Source organism: Cinclus cinclus, chromosome 3, assembly GCF_963662255.1.
Source record: "Cinclus cinclus chromosome 3, bCinCin1.1, whole genome shotgun sequence".
Classification (NCBI taxonomy): Eukaryota; Metazoa; Chordata; class Aves; order Passeriformes; family Cinclidae; genus Cinclus; species Cinclus cinclus.
This window is the reverse complement of record NC_085048.1, coordinates 64,274,056-64,290,538: the sequence shown is the minus strand read 5'-3', so window position 1 is coordinate 64,290,538 and position 16,483 is coordinate 64,274,056. Positions and strand designations below refer to the sequence as shown.

Here is a 16,483-nt window from a genome sequence, read left to right as displayed (position 1 = left end):
ATGTACATTGATAAGTTCCCCCCTAAAACTTCTGCGGTTTGAAAAGTCCCATCTCTCTCAGCCTCTACTTACACATCTACTGATACAGTTACTCAAGTCCTTAATTGTCTTCATGGTAATTCATTAGAATCATACCAGTTTGTACACATCTCTTTTGTCCTCGGGGAGCCCAGAACTGGACCCAGGGCTCCTGATGTATCTCACTAATGTTGAATAGAAGTGCAGGATCACCTCCCTCGACCTGCTGGGAGACTATTAGCCTACTTAGCCACAAGCATGTCTTGCAAGGTGCCTCTGAATGGCAGAAAAACCATTTAATTGTCCTATGTGTACAAACACCTGAGAATCAAGGCCTTATAGTGTAACAGTTCGAGAAACTTTTTGATTTCTGAATTAATAAAAATGTATGGGTAATATATGTCACAATGTCAGCACACTATTCAGACTCATTATAGCAATACAAGCATGCTTGTCATCACAAAATCAATTGATAAGGCCACTTTAAACAGCTCAGATTTTTTTTGCTCTGATCCTGATAAAGGGGAGCCTGAATCTATTCCTTTCTCTAAGTAACTTCCTAACACAGAGTTAGGATCCAAAACTTCTTGACAGACAAACACAGTCTATGCCATCGTCAAAATAGAGGCCTGTGAAACGTGCAAATTATAAATGTACTAATAAGGATATAATTAATACTGACTTGTTGAATGTAAGTGTAAAAACTACTGTTTACCAACAGTGGGATGCAAATATTTTGTTGCACTGTGATGGCACAGACGTAGTATATATAAGCATTTTATCTAAGTATGTGAATGCTACAGGGAAAACCAGTGATGGGCACAGCTGCTAGCTGGAGCTAGCCAGATTAAGAAAAAGTTGTCAGGCAACAAGACTAAATATAAGAGAATGCAAACAGGAAAGAACAACAAAGAATCTCGGAAAACAAAATTGGAACATGAAGTCTAGAGGAGCCCTATGTCCCTGGGGGAGCAGGGACAACAGTGTAAAAATACCAGGTAGTAGCAAGGAAAAGTAGAGAATGAAGATGAGCCCAGAGCTATTCAGCCTCCTCTTGTCAAAGAGCTCTCAAGTCTAGACAGCACTGGCACTGCAGCTGAGGACTACCAGGGACTGCAGCTATCACTTATCTGCACAGCCCAGCAACACAAGGCAGCCTGGTAGATCAATGAAGGCCAGCACAGACACCTCCCCTTGATCACCCACAAGTGACAGGTCAGACAGAGGAGCTCCTTTCCCTGCCTTACAGAGGGCCAGAACCTTCCCAGAGCCTGCTTACTACTTTCACAGCCTGCTAAGGTGCTCCCACTGAGTGCTCTGTGAATCCAGAGCCATCATAAACACAGGGGATGCAATTGGAGTGCATGCAGAAAACTTCCAGCAGCTACTGTCAAAACCAGGGCATAAAGCTAAGGCTGACTGAGCAGGTGTCTTCTCCTCATTCCTCAGAAGTTCAGATTTTACTGAAATGAACATGATGGTAAGGCCTGGTGTTAGAAGCTGCCAGGTGTATGAGTGCCACAAAAAATAACAAAGCTGTGATTCTTCAGGGGAAGATTGGGCTGCAGAGAATGATCATGAAAGACAGCTTTAATCATATGGAAAATGTCAGCATAGATACCACAGATACTCTCCTCAGACTAATGTACCAAAGAAATTCAATTTAAAAGAAGGCATTATCAAAAGTATCCTAGCATTAAAAAACAAACAGAAAACCAAAGAATATTTAAAAGCTGGAATACAGGAAGTCAGATACACACTGCAAAATATTTAAACAGTTTACATAAGAGTTTCTTTATGGGTAATTCTAACTGAAATGAGTCAGTGCTCTGAATCAGTACATATAGAAACAACTAATTCCAAGAGGTGTTAAGTTATTCCATAAGTACTGAAAGCCATCAGTCCTTTTTATATAAATGATGTGTGGAGATTTCAGAAAATTTGACAGTATATAGTTGAAAAGAAAGACCACCAGCTATTTTTTTTGGATACTTTAAATGCTGGCCTAGCCAAAGTATTTTACAGAGCAAAAAATTACCTCCACAGTTCTCATTGTAAGTATCGAGATATTTATCTCTAATTTCATTTAAAAATGAATCTTTGGACTAGCCAAAACAAAGAACTTTAAGTTTGGAAAATGTTTATAAGGGCAGGTGTTGATGTCTGGAACAACCTTTGAGTCCTTGATGCATTAAAAGTCACTGAGTAATTTTGGTGTTTCTCTCCCTTGCTCAGAATGAATCATCCCTAATGTGTCAGAAAATACCAGAACATAACAGACCTTTTCTAAAAATAAACTGGTACTTTTTAAGGGCCAAAGACATCTGCAGGTTAAGTCCTGAGAACTATTCGGTTTGCCATTAATCTGTGAATCTGTAATTAAATCTCAGGTTACCAGCATGTGACTAACAGATGCTTTTTGTTTGCAGTTTAACAATTGACATATTTTATATGTGTCACACCAATGCAATATATATAATAAAAATGCCAACACACAAATTAGCTCGTTTACAAAAGCCAGTTTAGAAAACAAAATCAAAAATTCCAGGTTAGAATTGGTGCTTGGTTTTATAGCATTTCTTTTTCTTCCTGGAGTGAATTTGAAAGGGGAACAAGGAAACACACTGTAAAACATAATTTTCTCTCAGTAAACCATCATCCTCAATTTTTCAAAGTTTGAATAAAGACTCAAGTATTTAATGGGCTTGAAGAATTATCTACACTAAGTTTTCAACATAATAGTCAAAGGGAAATGGGAGAAACTAGAAACATTATTGAAAGAAAGGTTTGCTGCTTACTAAGTGCATTTTAAATATGAACAGATTAAACAACTGACTTCTAACTGAAGTTAAGAAGCAAAGGTTAGCTGAAGGAAGTGCAGGATTTGTGTTCAGTCTGAAAGAAATCAAAACTCAGCCAGCAACTTCAAAAAATTTCATGACATTATTACGTCTCTTATTCGAATTTGCCAATAATATTTAAGTCAAGCAACTCACTTATCTACTGCTCTATTTGCAAGTGACGTGTTTATTTACTCACAATGCAGAACTCCCCAAAATAAAAATAAATGCTGGAAGACATCCCAGTCAATATCTGATGGAGCCTCTAATTTTTCGGAAGCAATGGGGAGAAGTCTGACTAACAGAAATGTCACAATATTTAACAGCAATGTTTGAATGTGAGTAGCCAACACATAAATGACAAATGGTTCTATGTACTCTGTTCCCACCTTCCCTCTCCCCCAAAACCAAAATAAAGTAAAATGTCAATGAAGTATAGAAGAAATGGCATGCAGTCCTCTGAGGGGAAAAAAGCAAAAAGCTATGAACTGTTACAGTTTGGCACTGAGTAACATATTGAAGATAATGCATGCATCTAGAAATAAAAGCTCCCATTTGTAAAGCAGGTATAAGAACTTTTATCTCTATTCAAGAAATACTTTTGCTCTTTTCAACTTCAAGTGGGAAGAAAGAAAATAAATTTTTTAACCACCTTCATGAAGCTTAGAAATTCTGATTTGTAATTCTGTTTATAGGTCTGAACTGAAGCACATATTCAATCAGGCACGCTGAAGCAGTCATCACCTGTACTGCACTACTGAGTCTTTAGTCAGTTCTGAAAGAGTCCTGAAATGCCTTTGCTGAAGCAAGCTAAGGAGACACATTTTAGGGCCTGGAGGAGCTGATGGAAACCAAGTCTTTCCCCAGTTTTTACTACACAAGGGAGATAATAATAGTGAATGCCACTAAGAAAAATAAGCGACAAACTTATGACTCAAAAGCACAACTAAACAAAAGCATTTTGCTTGCAGGTCATGCAGGCTGACATAGGTCAGGGCAGAGAGGGCAGAGTTCAATTTCCAGCAGAACAAAAAAGGGAGGAGGGACTCAGAAAGAACTGGCCAAAACCACAAGGGGCTGCCGGAGTAGATGTTTTCATGCTTTTTGAGACTTAGTTCTCTCTCTAGAAACAGGAAATGTGCACTTAAATAAACCCACAAATTCTTACTGTAAGCATCCCAAAATATTCTTGAGGCAAACTCAATGCCCTTGGGAAATCAGCCTTGCTGCCAGGACAAGGGCAGGTGGACCACGTAACACCAGCCATCAGAACTGATCCATGGCAGGAGCTGTACATGCTGGAATGGAGCCAGAACTAGGGCACTGCTAACCCTCCACAATCAGACAGGCTTTAATGCTGAGATCACAACAACCTCCATTCAATAGAGCACTCAGGGCAGGGAACTCAGCCAGGACTATTAAAATGCATGAAAAAACTGTCCCCACCAGTGGCAGAAATAGAATCTGATATCAATGGCAATCAGTTTGGGAAATCTGGAATATTCACAGTAGGAACACTGCTAAAGCAGTGTCCTAGCTCTCTACTCACATACACATTTCTTGAAATCCTTTCAGTGTTCGGTAGTAGTATAAAAGCAGTGTAATCTTAGTTCAGTGCTGAGCAGGACAGCATAAGAAACACCCTATTGCATGCAACTGCACTTTCATTGTGGAACCAACAACATCAGAAGTCAACATTTTAATACAGAAATTTTTAAGACTTTATAATTTATTTCTAGGGGTACACACTGTGACAAAAAAAAATTCTTACCTGTCATACACATTGAGTAGCCAGTTAAGACACATGTCTACACAGAGAGGAACATTCACCATATCTTTGTGTTTCTCTTCAAGTCCACTGTAGATAGTAGTGAGACAGCTGATCACGTCCTGGACACCAATCAGCTGATCATTTTGACTCAACTTGTGCTGTTTGAAAACTTCACTTGTCATATTCAGGTCCAACAGGTCCACTAATAATAGAATTTAAAAAATAATAGGATTTAAAAAAAAAACAGTGTGAATACATGCCTGAGCATAATGTTGACAAATAATTGTTCATGTGCAAACTGTAGCAAACACTGCAAACAACTAGCCCAGTGGCTTTCATTTAGTAACATTATAGTGACAAACCATTCTCTGTGAGAAGTCAACAGCATTTTGGAACGATTTATTTAAAAAACTAGAATATAAACATCATAATGATACTGCACAGCTCAGAACAACATTAAAATAGCTGCTAAAGTAGTCTTTGTACTTAGAGGATCCTAACTTTGGATGCACACACAGAGAATTCACTAGGCTTACAGGATTCTTCACATTTATCATAAAGCAGAATACTAAAAAATGACTATAACTTTTGATCAAATGTTAAGCAAAGCAAATTCTTAGATAAGAATTCTTTCTTAAAGGTGGTAAAAATGTACTGAGGCCTGATTAACTGAATAACATTACTGAACAGTAGTTGCTAAATTAGGCCTTAAAAGAAAGCAGACAGAGGGACACAGGAAGATTATTTATTGTAGTTTTCCAGAACACTAAATGCTATGCTTTCTTGAAAAATATCTTTCTCTCCTTTATTACAGAATTCTTTCTATAAGCTGTTGGTGATACAATGGATATTTTACAGATGAAAAAGGGTTTTGCTCTTAAAACCATTCAAATGTGATTGTGAAAATCCAGTGTTTGCATGGTAAAAATAAAAGGCCATCAATGAGCTCTTCTAACTCCTTTTGCAAAAGGAAGTGGAAAAGATGAAACAAATGGCATAATCCTCAGTGACTTCTTTTTCACAGAAGTAAGGACTTTAAGTAAAAATAATTGCAATGTATTAGCATGCTTGCTACAATATACATAACATGCAGTTGAAGTATATTAGAAGCTAATACTGAGCTGTTTGTGAAGAGTCAGTAACACATTTGCACTATAAATGTCATCTCTCAAATGAAAAAAATCCACGTGGCAATCTCTGACATGTTGCGAACTGCTCTTCACCAATCATCACAACAAATCATAGAATCAGAAAATTACTTTTGTTGGAAGAGACCTTAAAGACATTATAGTTCAAACCTGTCTGTCATGGGCAGGGACACCTCCCACTAGATAAGGTTGCTCAAAGCCCCATCCAACCTGGCTTTGAACACTACCAGGGATGGAGCATCCACAATTTCTCTGGGCAATCTGTGCCAGCGTCTCACCGTCCTCACAGTAAAGAATTTCTTCCTAATACCTAACCTAAATCTAACCTCTTTTAGTTTAGAACTGTTTCCCCCTTGTCCTATCACAATCTTTTAAAAAAGTTACTCTCCCTATTTCTTGTAAGCCTCCCTTAGGTACTGAAAGGCTGCTCTAAGGTCTCCTTGGAGACCTTAGAATACTTTCTCTCAGTCTTTCCTCCTATGAGAGGTGCTCTATCCCCCATCCTCATTGCTCGCCTCTTGACCTGCTCCAACAGGTCCACATCTTTCCTATGCTGAGGATCCCAGATCTGGATACACTATTCCAGGTTGGGTTCTCACAAGAGGAGAGGAGGAGAATGACAGTGTTAAATAAGGACCCCAGATTTGCAGCCTATGCAAATGGGGTAAGTCTATCTGGGCTGGAAAACAAGTACAACAGAAAAAGAAGCAAGAGCAAGATAACATTAACCACTATGAGCAATTCTGCCAAGAACTCAACGATCATCTACCAAAAGAAGGTTACATTTCCAACCCCTTCCCCCATCTACCTTTCCTCACATCTTCATACAGTGAGAAACAGTACCTCACAGCCCTTGTCTTTTCTCCCCTGCACTAAAATTGGTACATTCTGTTCTGACCTCACAGCAGCAGATTTGCAGGAGTTTACATTTCTTTGGTTTTATTTTCTTTTTTGTTTGGGATATTTTAAGCCCTTGTCTTGGGCTTGCAAACAAATGCCAGCCATGTATTTATGATAGAGGCCGACTGGCAATTGCAGCAAAACACCTTGCCACTAGTTTGACCTGAGGTAGCCAAAGTGTTTGGCAATACACTCACTGCAGCATCATCTCCTACAATAGCTACAAAGGCTGTGATACACTGGAAAAGGCTCACAGGCATATTTAAAAACAACATCAACCCACAAACAGTTCAGAGTGTATCTCTGACTACTTTTTGAGCAGTGGAGGGAGTGGGGTGAAGCCAAGTGAGGGTAAGCTGCTATCTCATGACACACATACTGAACTTAGGAGATGGCCACTTTTCACGTTTTCTCTTCATGACTTCAAAAACCTTCATGACAAAGAATACTCCATAAAAATCAATGCAGCCAGTTTGCTGGTTTTGTTTTGGTGTTGCCCTTTATCTTAGGTTTGGGTTGTGGGAAATTTTTGTTTGTTTGTCTGGGAGTTTTTATGTTTTCTGGTTATATTGCAACCTGTTTCTGTAAGGTACTTAATGGCTGTCTAAAAGCAGGTAATTAGCTTCATGTAACAGACTGACAGCCCACAAAACCTACTCTTTTTAAAGTGTGTGAAAACTCTAAAAGCTTTGGAATGCCAGGAAGTAGTAGCCTTTGGGCTTGGCTTAACATTACCATCTTTGCACTGAAAAGAAGCAATTCAACAGACACTAAGCCTGCTAACTTCATATCTTGATCTGCTAGAACTGAGATCTCTCATTTACATTTCTGCCTGAGTATTCCAGAAGGACCTGGGAGAGGTACTGCAGTATTTTTGTACTAAAACAAGCAAAAAACCAAACAAACAAAACTCCCAAACAAACAAAAAAAACAACCAAAAAACCCCAAAAAACCTAACCCAAACTCTGATGCTATACTAATGCAAATTAAGCTAAACTTACACATTTGGATGGCACTATCCATGGAGAACAACTAGAAGAAATTACTTAAATTCCTGCTTATTTCAGCACTTATGCGGCTGAATAAAATTTGTGACTGGTAGTTATCCAGTCATGCTATTTCTGGCAAGATGCCTACACAGGTTTCAGTGCATTTTTGCAGTACCATTCTGCATCTGCTTAAACATGCTGAATGATCAATCCTGCTTTTAACCAACTCATGGGCACAAGGACCACTTCTTCCCTTTCTGCAGCAAGGAGACTTTCCCAAAGAAAAACAGAAACCATATCATTCAGCACCGTTAAAGCAGGTATGAGTGGCTGACTCAGGAGCAAGTAACTACATGCAGCTGCTAATGGCAAAATTGAGGCTGCTCTAACCCCACCGAAAATAGTCAGGCATTACTGAGGAGTTTTTTATTAAAAAGACCTTGCAAATGATAGCAGGCAGAGACTGCACTCTTCCCTGAAAGAGGGAAGTGCTCACAGCTCACTTAGTCCCTGATGTCTAAATGTTCCATTATTTTCCCCTTGTGTGGTTGATATTCTTATTAACATTCTTGAATTTTACATCACTTAGAGGAACTCAGCAAGAGAATTCTGAAAATACATGGTGATTTTGTTCCCTTTTTGCCTTTCAGTACTATACTTTAGTATCTGGGGCATTATAATTTCTTGAAAATTAGCTAAAGAATGCTGCACAAGGATAAAACATCATCAGGACCTGGTGCTGCACAACTGCCCAGTACATCTGCAACACAGGATACTGTCTCTGGCCCCATTCTTCTGCTACAGTGGGAAAGCACTCTCACTACATCTGCCCCACATAATCCAAGACAGAGAGGCTAAGAATTTGTTATTTCCAACTTGCAGCCTTTCTCAGATTCCCGCAAAATACATACACGTGTATAGGAAAATGTATGTCTCTGAAGCAATCTACCTGTCAACAAATAAAACAAGAAGAAACACAACTCCACTTTTTTAAAAAGAGAATGAGGAAAATGGGAGTAACCTCCCTAGAGCAAATTTTTCCAAAGGACAGTTCTCAAATGAATGTTCTAAAGTGCAATTGGTCCTGAATCTGCTTGTAAAGCACTTACACAGCAAAGTCAAAATCTATCAGGTGCAAATGGAACTGTGCATCCAGCTCCAGCTGTGCTCTTGGGAGCTCCCACCAAAAATGCCTTTGACAATATACACACACCATGCCTGTGACAGCAATTTGTCACATTTTACAGTGATCTCCATTTTTTGGTGATTTGTTTTGACATTTTCTTTGCCTTAACACATAAGCCTTTCTGAAACATTCTGCATCCAAACACCTTTAAAACGCATCCACAGTTAAAATCACAGGAAATATAATGGAAGACTAAAGTAACTCAGACCAAAAAAATGAATGACAGTAGCACAGAAGATTACTCTTTCCCCACCTAAAAGTAAAACCAGTTCTTTATCAAGTACACATGTATAACAAAGACAAAGATATTTTTGGCTGTAGTCTCTTCCCACAAAGCACAAAGATGGATTAAACAGCTTCATAGATAACAATGCAGATTGGACCTGTAGAGGTGAAAGTTTTACTCCTAGCTCCTAGAAAAGTGGAGTATTCTCTTTACTTCTTACTACTTCCTTCTGTTCTCCCTTCCAACTACCTCCCCTGAAAATGGAGACAGTAGGAGGGCACTTCTGAAATCTGTGAATGAGGAGAGCTAACCATGGCAGTTTTTACAGAAACTGATATATTTTGCAGTAAAAGCAAGAGCAGAAATTATGTCCCTCTTCAAAGCTTATTAGAAGTAATAAAAGAACCTTGGTCTATGCAGGTCTGTATAGAAAAGCTGTATGTCTGTCAGAAATAGGCAGCATAATTAGCATCTATCATATGCAGTCTGTTCTTTCCCACTCTACCCTGAGACCCTGAGGAGTAGCTCTCACGAGGTGAATTTTACTCTGCTTTGTGATCTTTTGCTTGCATTTTGTTTTTAGGTACATGTTGATGAATACTTTATTTCCTGCACAGCAATAAGCAAAAAGCTCATAATGTTCTTTTGTCTTGCTGGGAGATGAAGCTGCAGTCTTTGGTGGAACCACATCTTACGAAGAACTGGCAATAAGTAATGATAAGAGCCTGTGGTGTGCACAGATACAGTCCAGCTTTCTGGAGTAGCTAGCTACCATCTCGGGCACAGCTTCATCTAGCACGATGCATATCTGAAGTCCAGCTAAGATCAGACTGCTGTCTTCTAGGCTGGAAAAAAAACCTAACAACCTGGAGGGAAGTGGTCCCTCTTTGTGCAACCCCTTTCACACCTGCACCCCTAGGAGGGCTTCGCACTTCTTGTGTTCCTACTCAGCCTAAAGTACTGTGCACCCTTCAGGGCTGAAAAGTCCTTCCATGCCAAGGACTCCTAATTTGTAAGAAGAAAATTTGGTAATATCATACATCTTTTTACCATCTGTTGCCAAGATGTTTCAAAAGGTCTAAAATCTGCAGCCTTTACTCCCATCCACATCCCACACCTCCTTCCAAGATTTTCTAGTTTCCTTTTGCATTTTCTATTTCACCCTATTTTTTTCTGTTAGATGTGTGTTCTTGTGTATTTCGTTTTTCATAAGTTTTTAAAATTCAGTTTGCTTTGCACAGGAGACTCAACAAGAGCACAGATCCCCAGTGTGGTACTTGCTGTGTGAGTTGGAGAAGTCCAAAGTCCAGAGGACAAGATCTCCTGATCTATTACTTCTGAGGCTGCTAAACTTTGAATGAACATGGTAGTCATGCAACTTGCTGCTGAATTAAACCATAGCTGTGATATAATACAAAATGCTATTTAAATACCTACCAATATAAATAAATAAATTTATCTACAGAACAGAAAATTTGAGATACAAATGATTCTTACCATTTCAACTTACCTGCTGCACCTCTTTACAAATTAATTTATTTATTTGCAATAATGACACCTACTTAAATGGCAATTCTTCTTGCCATTTTGTTGGTTGACAGTGTGTCAAGGATGACTTTGGTCCACCATTAATGTTGTTAAATTGAAGCTGACCCTCCCTTCCCCAGGTACTGCAGAGTACTGAATTTCCCTCAAAGGCCCAACTCACAGCACAGTGCTTTCTGCAGTCTGCGGATTTTGATGGCCGTGCGGTAGGCGGAGAAGCGCACGTTGTTCAAATCAGCTGAAAAAGAAAAGAACAGAAACATGAGTGGACCTAAAAGTAGAGCCCATAACATTCCTTCACATATAAATCCTCATATTTTGGAAGAAGTCTAATATACCTTCTCTTCTCTGCAATGAATTAATAGGATATATTGGAACAAATTAAAAAACCTGACAAGTTTGGATATCAGTCCAATTCACCTTCAGGGAAAGCCTCCTGACTCTGACAGTCCAGGATCTTAAAGACAGTGGTCCTGCAGAAATGTTGACCCTAACTTGGCACATGTAATACAGATATATATACAGGAGAATTTTACATATGTATTATGCACTGTTACCTAGTTCCCAGACAATTAATCAAATTGAGTAAGTTTCTCAAGTAATTTACAACTCCATCAGATAACATACAGGAAACAGAGGGCAGCAAACGTCACAGTAACAGAAAAAACAACTTAAGCTACAATTTATGCCCTGACTTTGCAAATTGGGCTTTAGAAGAGACAATCACATAACTGTAAGCTCTGTTTTAGAAATTGATTGATACAATAACATTTTTTCCCTCACTTAACAGTATTTTTACCCTTCTTCTCCTTAGAATGTGAGATTTCACAGTAAATGTTGATGCTATCAGGGCATATTGAACTAGTTTTACCATACTACAGTTTAGCTTTTACTGAAAAGGTAACGGCTCTATTTTATTACCAAAATTAGTTCCTTGCAGATGAGTACCCTTGTTTAAACATGCAGAGAGCCTGTATCATTGGACAAGTCTCCTTGTGAAGTTAAAAGAAAAAAAAAAAAAAAGAAGAAAACCCCCAAACCAACAACTTAAGGTACTGTATTAAAGCATACAGTCAGAGTATATGGTTCAGAATTAATATTGCCAAAAGATAATATATGACATGACCAAGACAGAAGGTTTTGGGTGAAGTGTGTCTCATCACCAAGTGGGAAATGCTGTTAAACTCAGTTCATGAGAAGTCAAACATGGTCAGTATCCAAATGCAGCTTTTATTCATGGAATAAAAATCACAATGTTTTAATGAATGCACTCACCTAAGGACTGGAAGAGGTCAGTCATTTTAGGATGATCCCAACAAGTCGTCTGTGTTTCATGACTACAAAGGAAAAAAGTAATCAAAGTTTCAGGAAACACACATATGCACTTCCAAAGTATAAAATCTTGAAGATATACTGATTCTCTGCATTTAAGTGGCAAGAAATCCCTCAGCTTTAAGTAAAATGAATGATCTGTACCACCCAGATCCTTGATTTTACAATCACGAAGTTAGTCAGACAATAGCCCACCCATACTTAACAATATTTACTTTTGATTCTAACTGTGATGGTAAAAGCTGGGCTTTGACCCTGCAGCTAAGAGGTAATTAATAAGGTAAAATACACAATTTCCTGTGCTGTAAAACATTAAATATAGCTGTAAAAACTTGAGATTTTATTTCAAACTTCATTGCATATCTTCCCACATGTATCAGAACACAGACAGTGATGTTAAGCTTTACCTGTAATATTTATTTAACATGCAACATGATCATTTAGATTGGAAAGGACCTTTAAGATCATGGAGTCCAATGGGAAGCCTGATCAGCATTCACACAACCAATAAATATCTTGATTTAGGGGATACTACTGTTCACAGAACAGAAATTCAGTAGGCAGCATCTCTTAACCTACTACTTAGTGTTGCTGTTTCAGTTTATTGGGGTTTCAGGTAGCCAGCCACAGGGGTCAAAACATATTATGTCAGATTCACTGAAATCTCCAACTCCCTTCTACAAGCCACACTTGTATTTATCAATATTACTGCTGGAATGATTGCACATTCTTGTCTTAAAAAGTATTTACATTAGAACTAGATTCGGAAGGTAATTAATCAGAGAAGTCATGTTTAAAGGATCATAGGATTCCCTTTAAAAGTTAATGAAAACGAAATTATGTTAGCAAATTTAACAGTAATGCTCAGAGAACACTAAGTATTTCACCTTTGTTTCTATTTAAAAATTGCTAATATACCCATTTTTTCCCCTGCATAGAGGGGTACTTGGTTGTAAACAATGACTGTTAAAAGGCCACTTTGGCATTAAACGTAGTGAACTGTATCATCATTTGCTATATATAAATGGCTGTACCTCAGTGAGTGCACAGTAATTTATCATCAATGTTTATCTTTTAATCGAGAAACCAACCAAGAATGAACTTATTTTATGCTAGGTGGTACAAAAAAATTGTATAGAAAGTCCTTGCTCCAAAGAACTGCAGAGACAGGACATGTACCATAAGGGAAGGCAAGCTCCTAACAAAATAAGTGCTGAGGACCTTTTTGTGTGTGCATTAGCCTCAAGCATACACCAGTGGAAAGTGCATGAAATGAGTCTCTGAACACAATCCTCATTTTACAGTCCATCCACCAGGATAACACTTCCATCTTTGTGTCTAACACAGATATTCAGAGACAGTTTCTCCCCATCATGCTTCACACACTGCCATGGATCTCGTTTGTCTATCTGGCACTATCACAACTCTGTGAGGTGTTTTTCATGAAAATTCATAGGCAAAGTACGGATTTCCTATTAATACAGTAGGTACAAATCTTCTTTTCCCTCTCTGTGATTAGTCTGTAGTTGCTGACTGAACATGACACTTAAACAAGAGAGATTTATACAATAATTAACTTCTATCAGACCTTGACTCTAAAGTACTACAGTATACTCTCCTCAATTCAGAAGAAAACACTTGAATACATCTTTACATCTGAACACATCTTCCTAAATAGAAGCTTTTATTTGATTTCATTTTGATATCATTATCACATGAACTCCATTAATGTTTCAAATTTCCATAAAGATGGTCAAGGCTCTGGTAATTACTAAAATCCAAAACTAATGTACACCAGTAAATCAGTGGATTTGCACTTTTTAGAAAGACACTTCTAAAACGGCACTATGCTTATCTTTGTCCAGAAAAGTAATTTAAAAAACAAGTAGATAGACAGTAATTTTACTGTAAAAGGTACACCAATAAATCATCATGAAGCCATTAACAAGAAAGAATATATTTGGATTTTATGCTTTGCCATGGTAAAGGCCAGTGACTGTCCAGCATTCTCACCCTGGTGTCAAAAGACTAGAAGCATATCAGAAAAAAAGAACACAGCTTCAGTAAATATTGAACAGGAAATACAATATAATAGTTCATACTGATCACCTTTTTTAACAATCTCAAAACTACTCTGGAAGATGCCAAATGTCTGCACTATTATGTTAACAGGATGCCATAAATATCATCTTGCCCATTTAGAATTGTACACAAAACCTACTAGAACTGCCCACAGAAAGGAATACGTGATCAGTTTAATAAAGCTTGTTTTAAGGACAGGGCTTCAACTCAAATTCCCTAAGAAGACACTTCCAAAAATCAAGCCCCAAAACAATACAAAACCCCCCAAAACAACTGTTGATTTCACTGCCAACATTCTAAGTGAAAAGATTTTCTTAGAATATTCTGAGAAAAATAAAGCTTTAATTAAAATACCTTCAAACTTTTATGTTTAAAGTAAAAGTAGGTAGAAGTACTGTGACAGAAGCTGTAAATACATGTATACACAGAAATATATTTCCCTCTATTTTAAATGTTGAAATACCAATGCAAACACTGCATGTAAACCACATGTAATTTAGCTGAACCAAGTCCTGTATACTGCCTTAGAAACTATATCAAAACTAGCCATGATCAAAGGGACTTTGTTGGATTGCAGCCATTATTTCCCAGTTCCCTGTTTTCTGGCATTAAACATATGGTTCCATGAACAAATATAGAGCTGCAGCAGAAGTACAAAGTTTATTTAGCTAGGCCCAGAGACCTTTTCTTTCTTACTTTTTTTTTAATTGTTAAAAATATAGAAGAAAAAAATGCTTAAATACTTGGATAAATCTTTTCCTTTTTTTTATTCCCCCTCTGGAAATATACTCCATTACACATTTGCAATACTTAATTAAGATGTGGGTATACTTAATTGCAATTTAGATTTCAGCTTCTAAGTAATTTACATATCCTCATGCAATGAATAAGAGCTGATTTTACTAATCAAACTTTATCCCTTAAATCAAGTTTCCAAGAAATAAGACTAAACAACAGTTTAATTATTGAAACTGTATATTTTAAATACAGAGTTTCAGTACAGTTATATCTGAAAGACTAAAATCACTTTAATGGTGACAACATACCATGCAAAAAATATGCTTTTTTCTATTTTGTGTTTACTTAACATGAAGCAGAACAAGTGAACAAGATATCAAAACCTTCTGCATACTGCACTACAGTCTTGTTTCTCCATTTGATGCACCAAAATACCTGAGCAGCTAAACTTTCTCTTTACAGAAAAACACAGAACATGAAATTTATGCCTAATAAAATAACAACCATAAAATATTTCTCTGCTTCTATTTTATTTTCAAAAGCAATACATTTGTGCCAGATTGCATAAAGACCAATGGGTTTTTGAAACTTATCACTTGGTTTCTTCCTATGCCACATGGAATTTGTGAGCCAGGAGGCCAAGTGAACATCACCTGGTGAAACCAAAAAAAGGCAAGAGAGAATCCTTTCCAAAATTACCTTCACATCAGTACTACCTGACAGCTGCTAAGTGACTACAGAAGGTGAACGTCACTGTGCCAGCCCAATCCCAAAACACCCAGCAAGAAACCATTGGTAACAGCCAAGCAATTCAGTACAAGGATCCTGCAGGGAAGATGAATGGGCTCAGAGTGAATCAATCACCAGCTCAACAGTCTATTCAGGGCAAGAGAGGCAGCAGCTTCACTGTCACTGGAAGTGCTGCTACCACCACCAAATATATTCCATGGGTAGGTTTCATTTAGGCACCAAAGCCAAACTTCTCTGGACAGAGCCATGGAGAAAATCACATGACTGTAAATTTAATAAGACCTATAAAAAAATCATCTCAATGATCTTTCAAAAAGATTCAAACCAAGCACTTAACCAAGAGCAGAGAAACCTGCAGTCTTCTCTCTCTGTTACAGCTACCACAGCACTTCTGTCCCAGGTCACAGTGACGACTGTGCAAGGAGCCCCTTCTCTTAAAAGTACCCTGCTAATGTCAAGAACTATTCATAGAGTGAGGGAGGTGATACTAACTTTGATTGAATTGTGAACAACAATTGGCCCTGTTATTCATCTCACTTGTAAATGGCACCCAAGAAAAGATTTTTTCAAGGTGTACAGGAGTCCAGGGTACAAGATTTCATTCTGTTCAGTGGGTGGCATAAGGAGGGATTTCTGCTCTTACAGAAGTGAGCTGCTCTACAGGGCAGCAACACAAGTAGTATAATATATTACATCTTTCCTCATGGTTTAGTCAGGGAAGAATTAAAAGCATTTCACTGAGAAGCAATTTTTTTGGTTCTTGTTCCTATTAAAAGAACGAGCTATTCAAAGCAGTCTTCTAAATCTCTTCTGCAAAACTGATGACTTATGGACACAATATGAGCCACACAGCAAAACATGCATCCATGACTATATTACCTGACAAAGCAGTGTAATTTAAAAAGTCAAAATGCATTTGTGCAAATTTCACTAACAAAAAAAACATGATAACCATGAA

At 37.8% G+C, this 16,483-nt stretch overlaps 1 protein-coding gene across 1 annotated transcript in view; it reads right to left on the bottom strand.

Moving 5' to 3' along the window:
- Positions 1-16,483, bottom strand: part of UTRN (utrophin) — a 313,286-nt gene that overhangs the window by 47,637 nt on the left and 249,166 nt on the right. The window contains exons 59-61 of the mRNA XM_062490124.1: positions 11,899-11,960; positions 10,787-10,861; positions 4,630-4,831 (exon numbers count right to left, since the gene is read on the bottom strand). Of these exons, the coding sequence (XP_062346108.1) occupies positions 4,630-4,831; positions 10,787-10,861; positions 11,899-11,960 (339 nt within the window). The remainder of the gene's footprint in view (positions 1-4,629; positions 4,832-10,786; positions 10,862-11,898; positions 11,961-16,483) is intronic.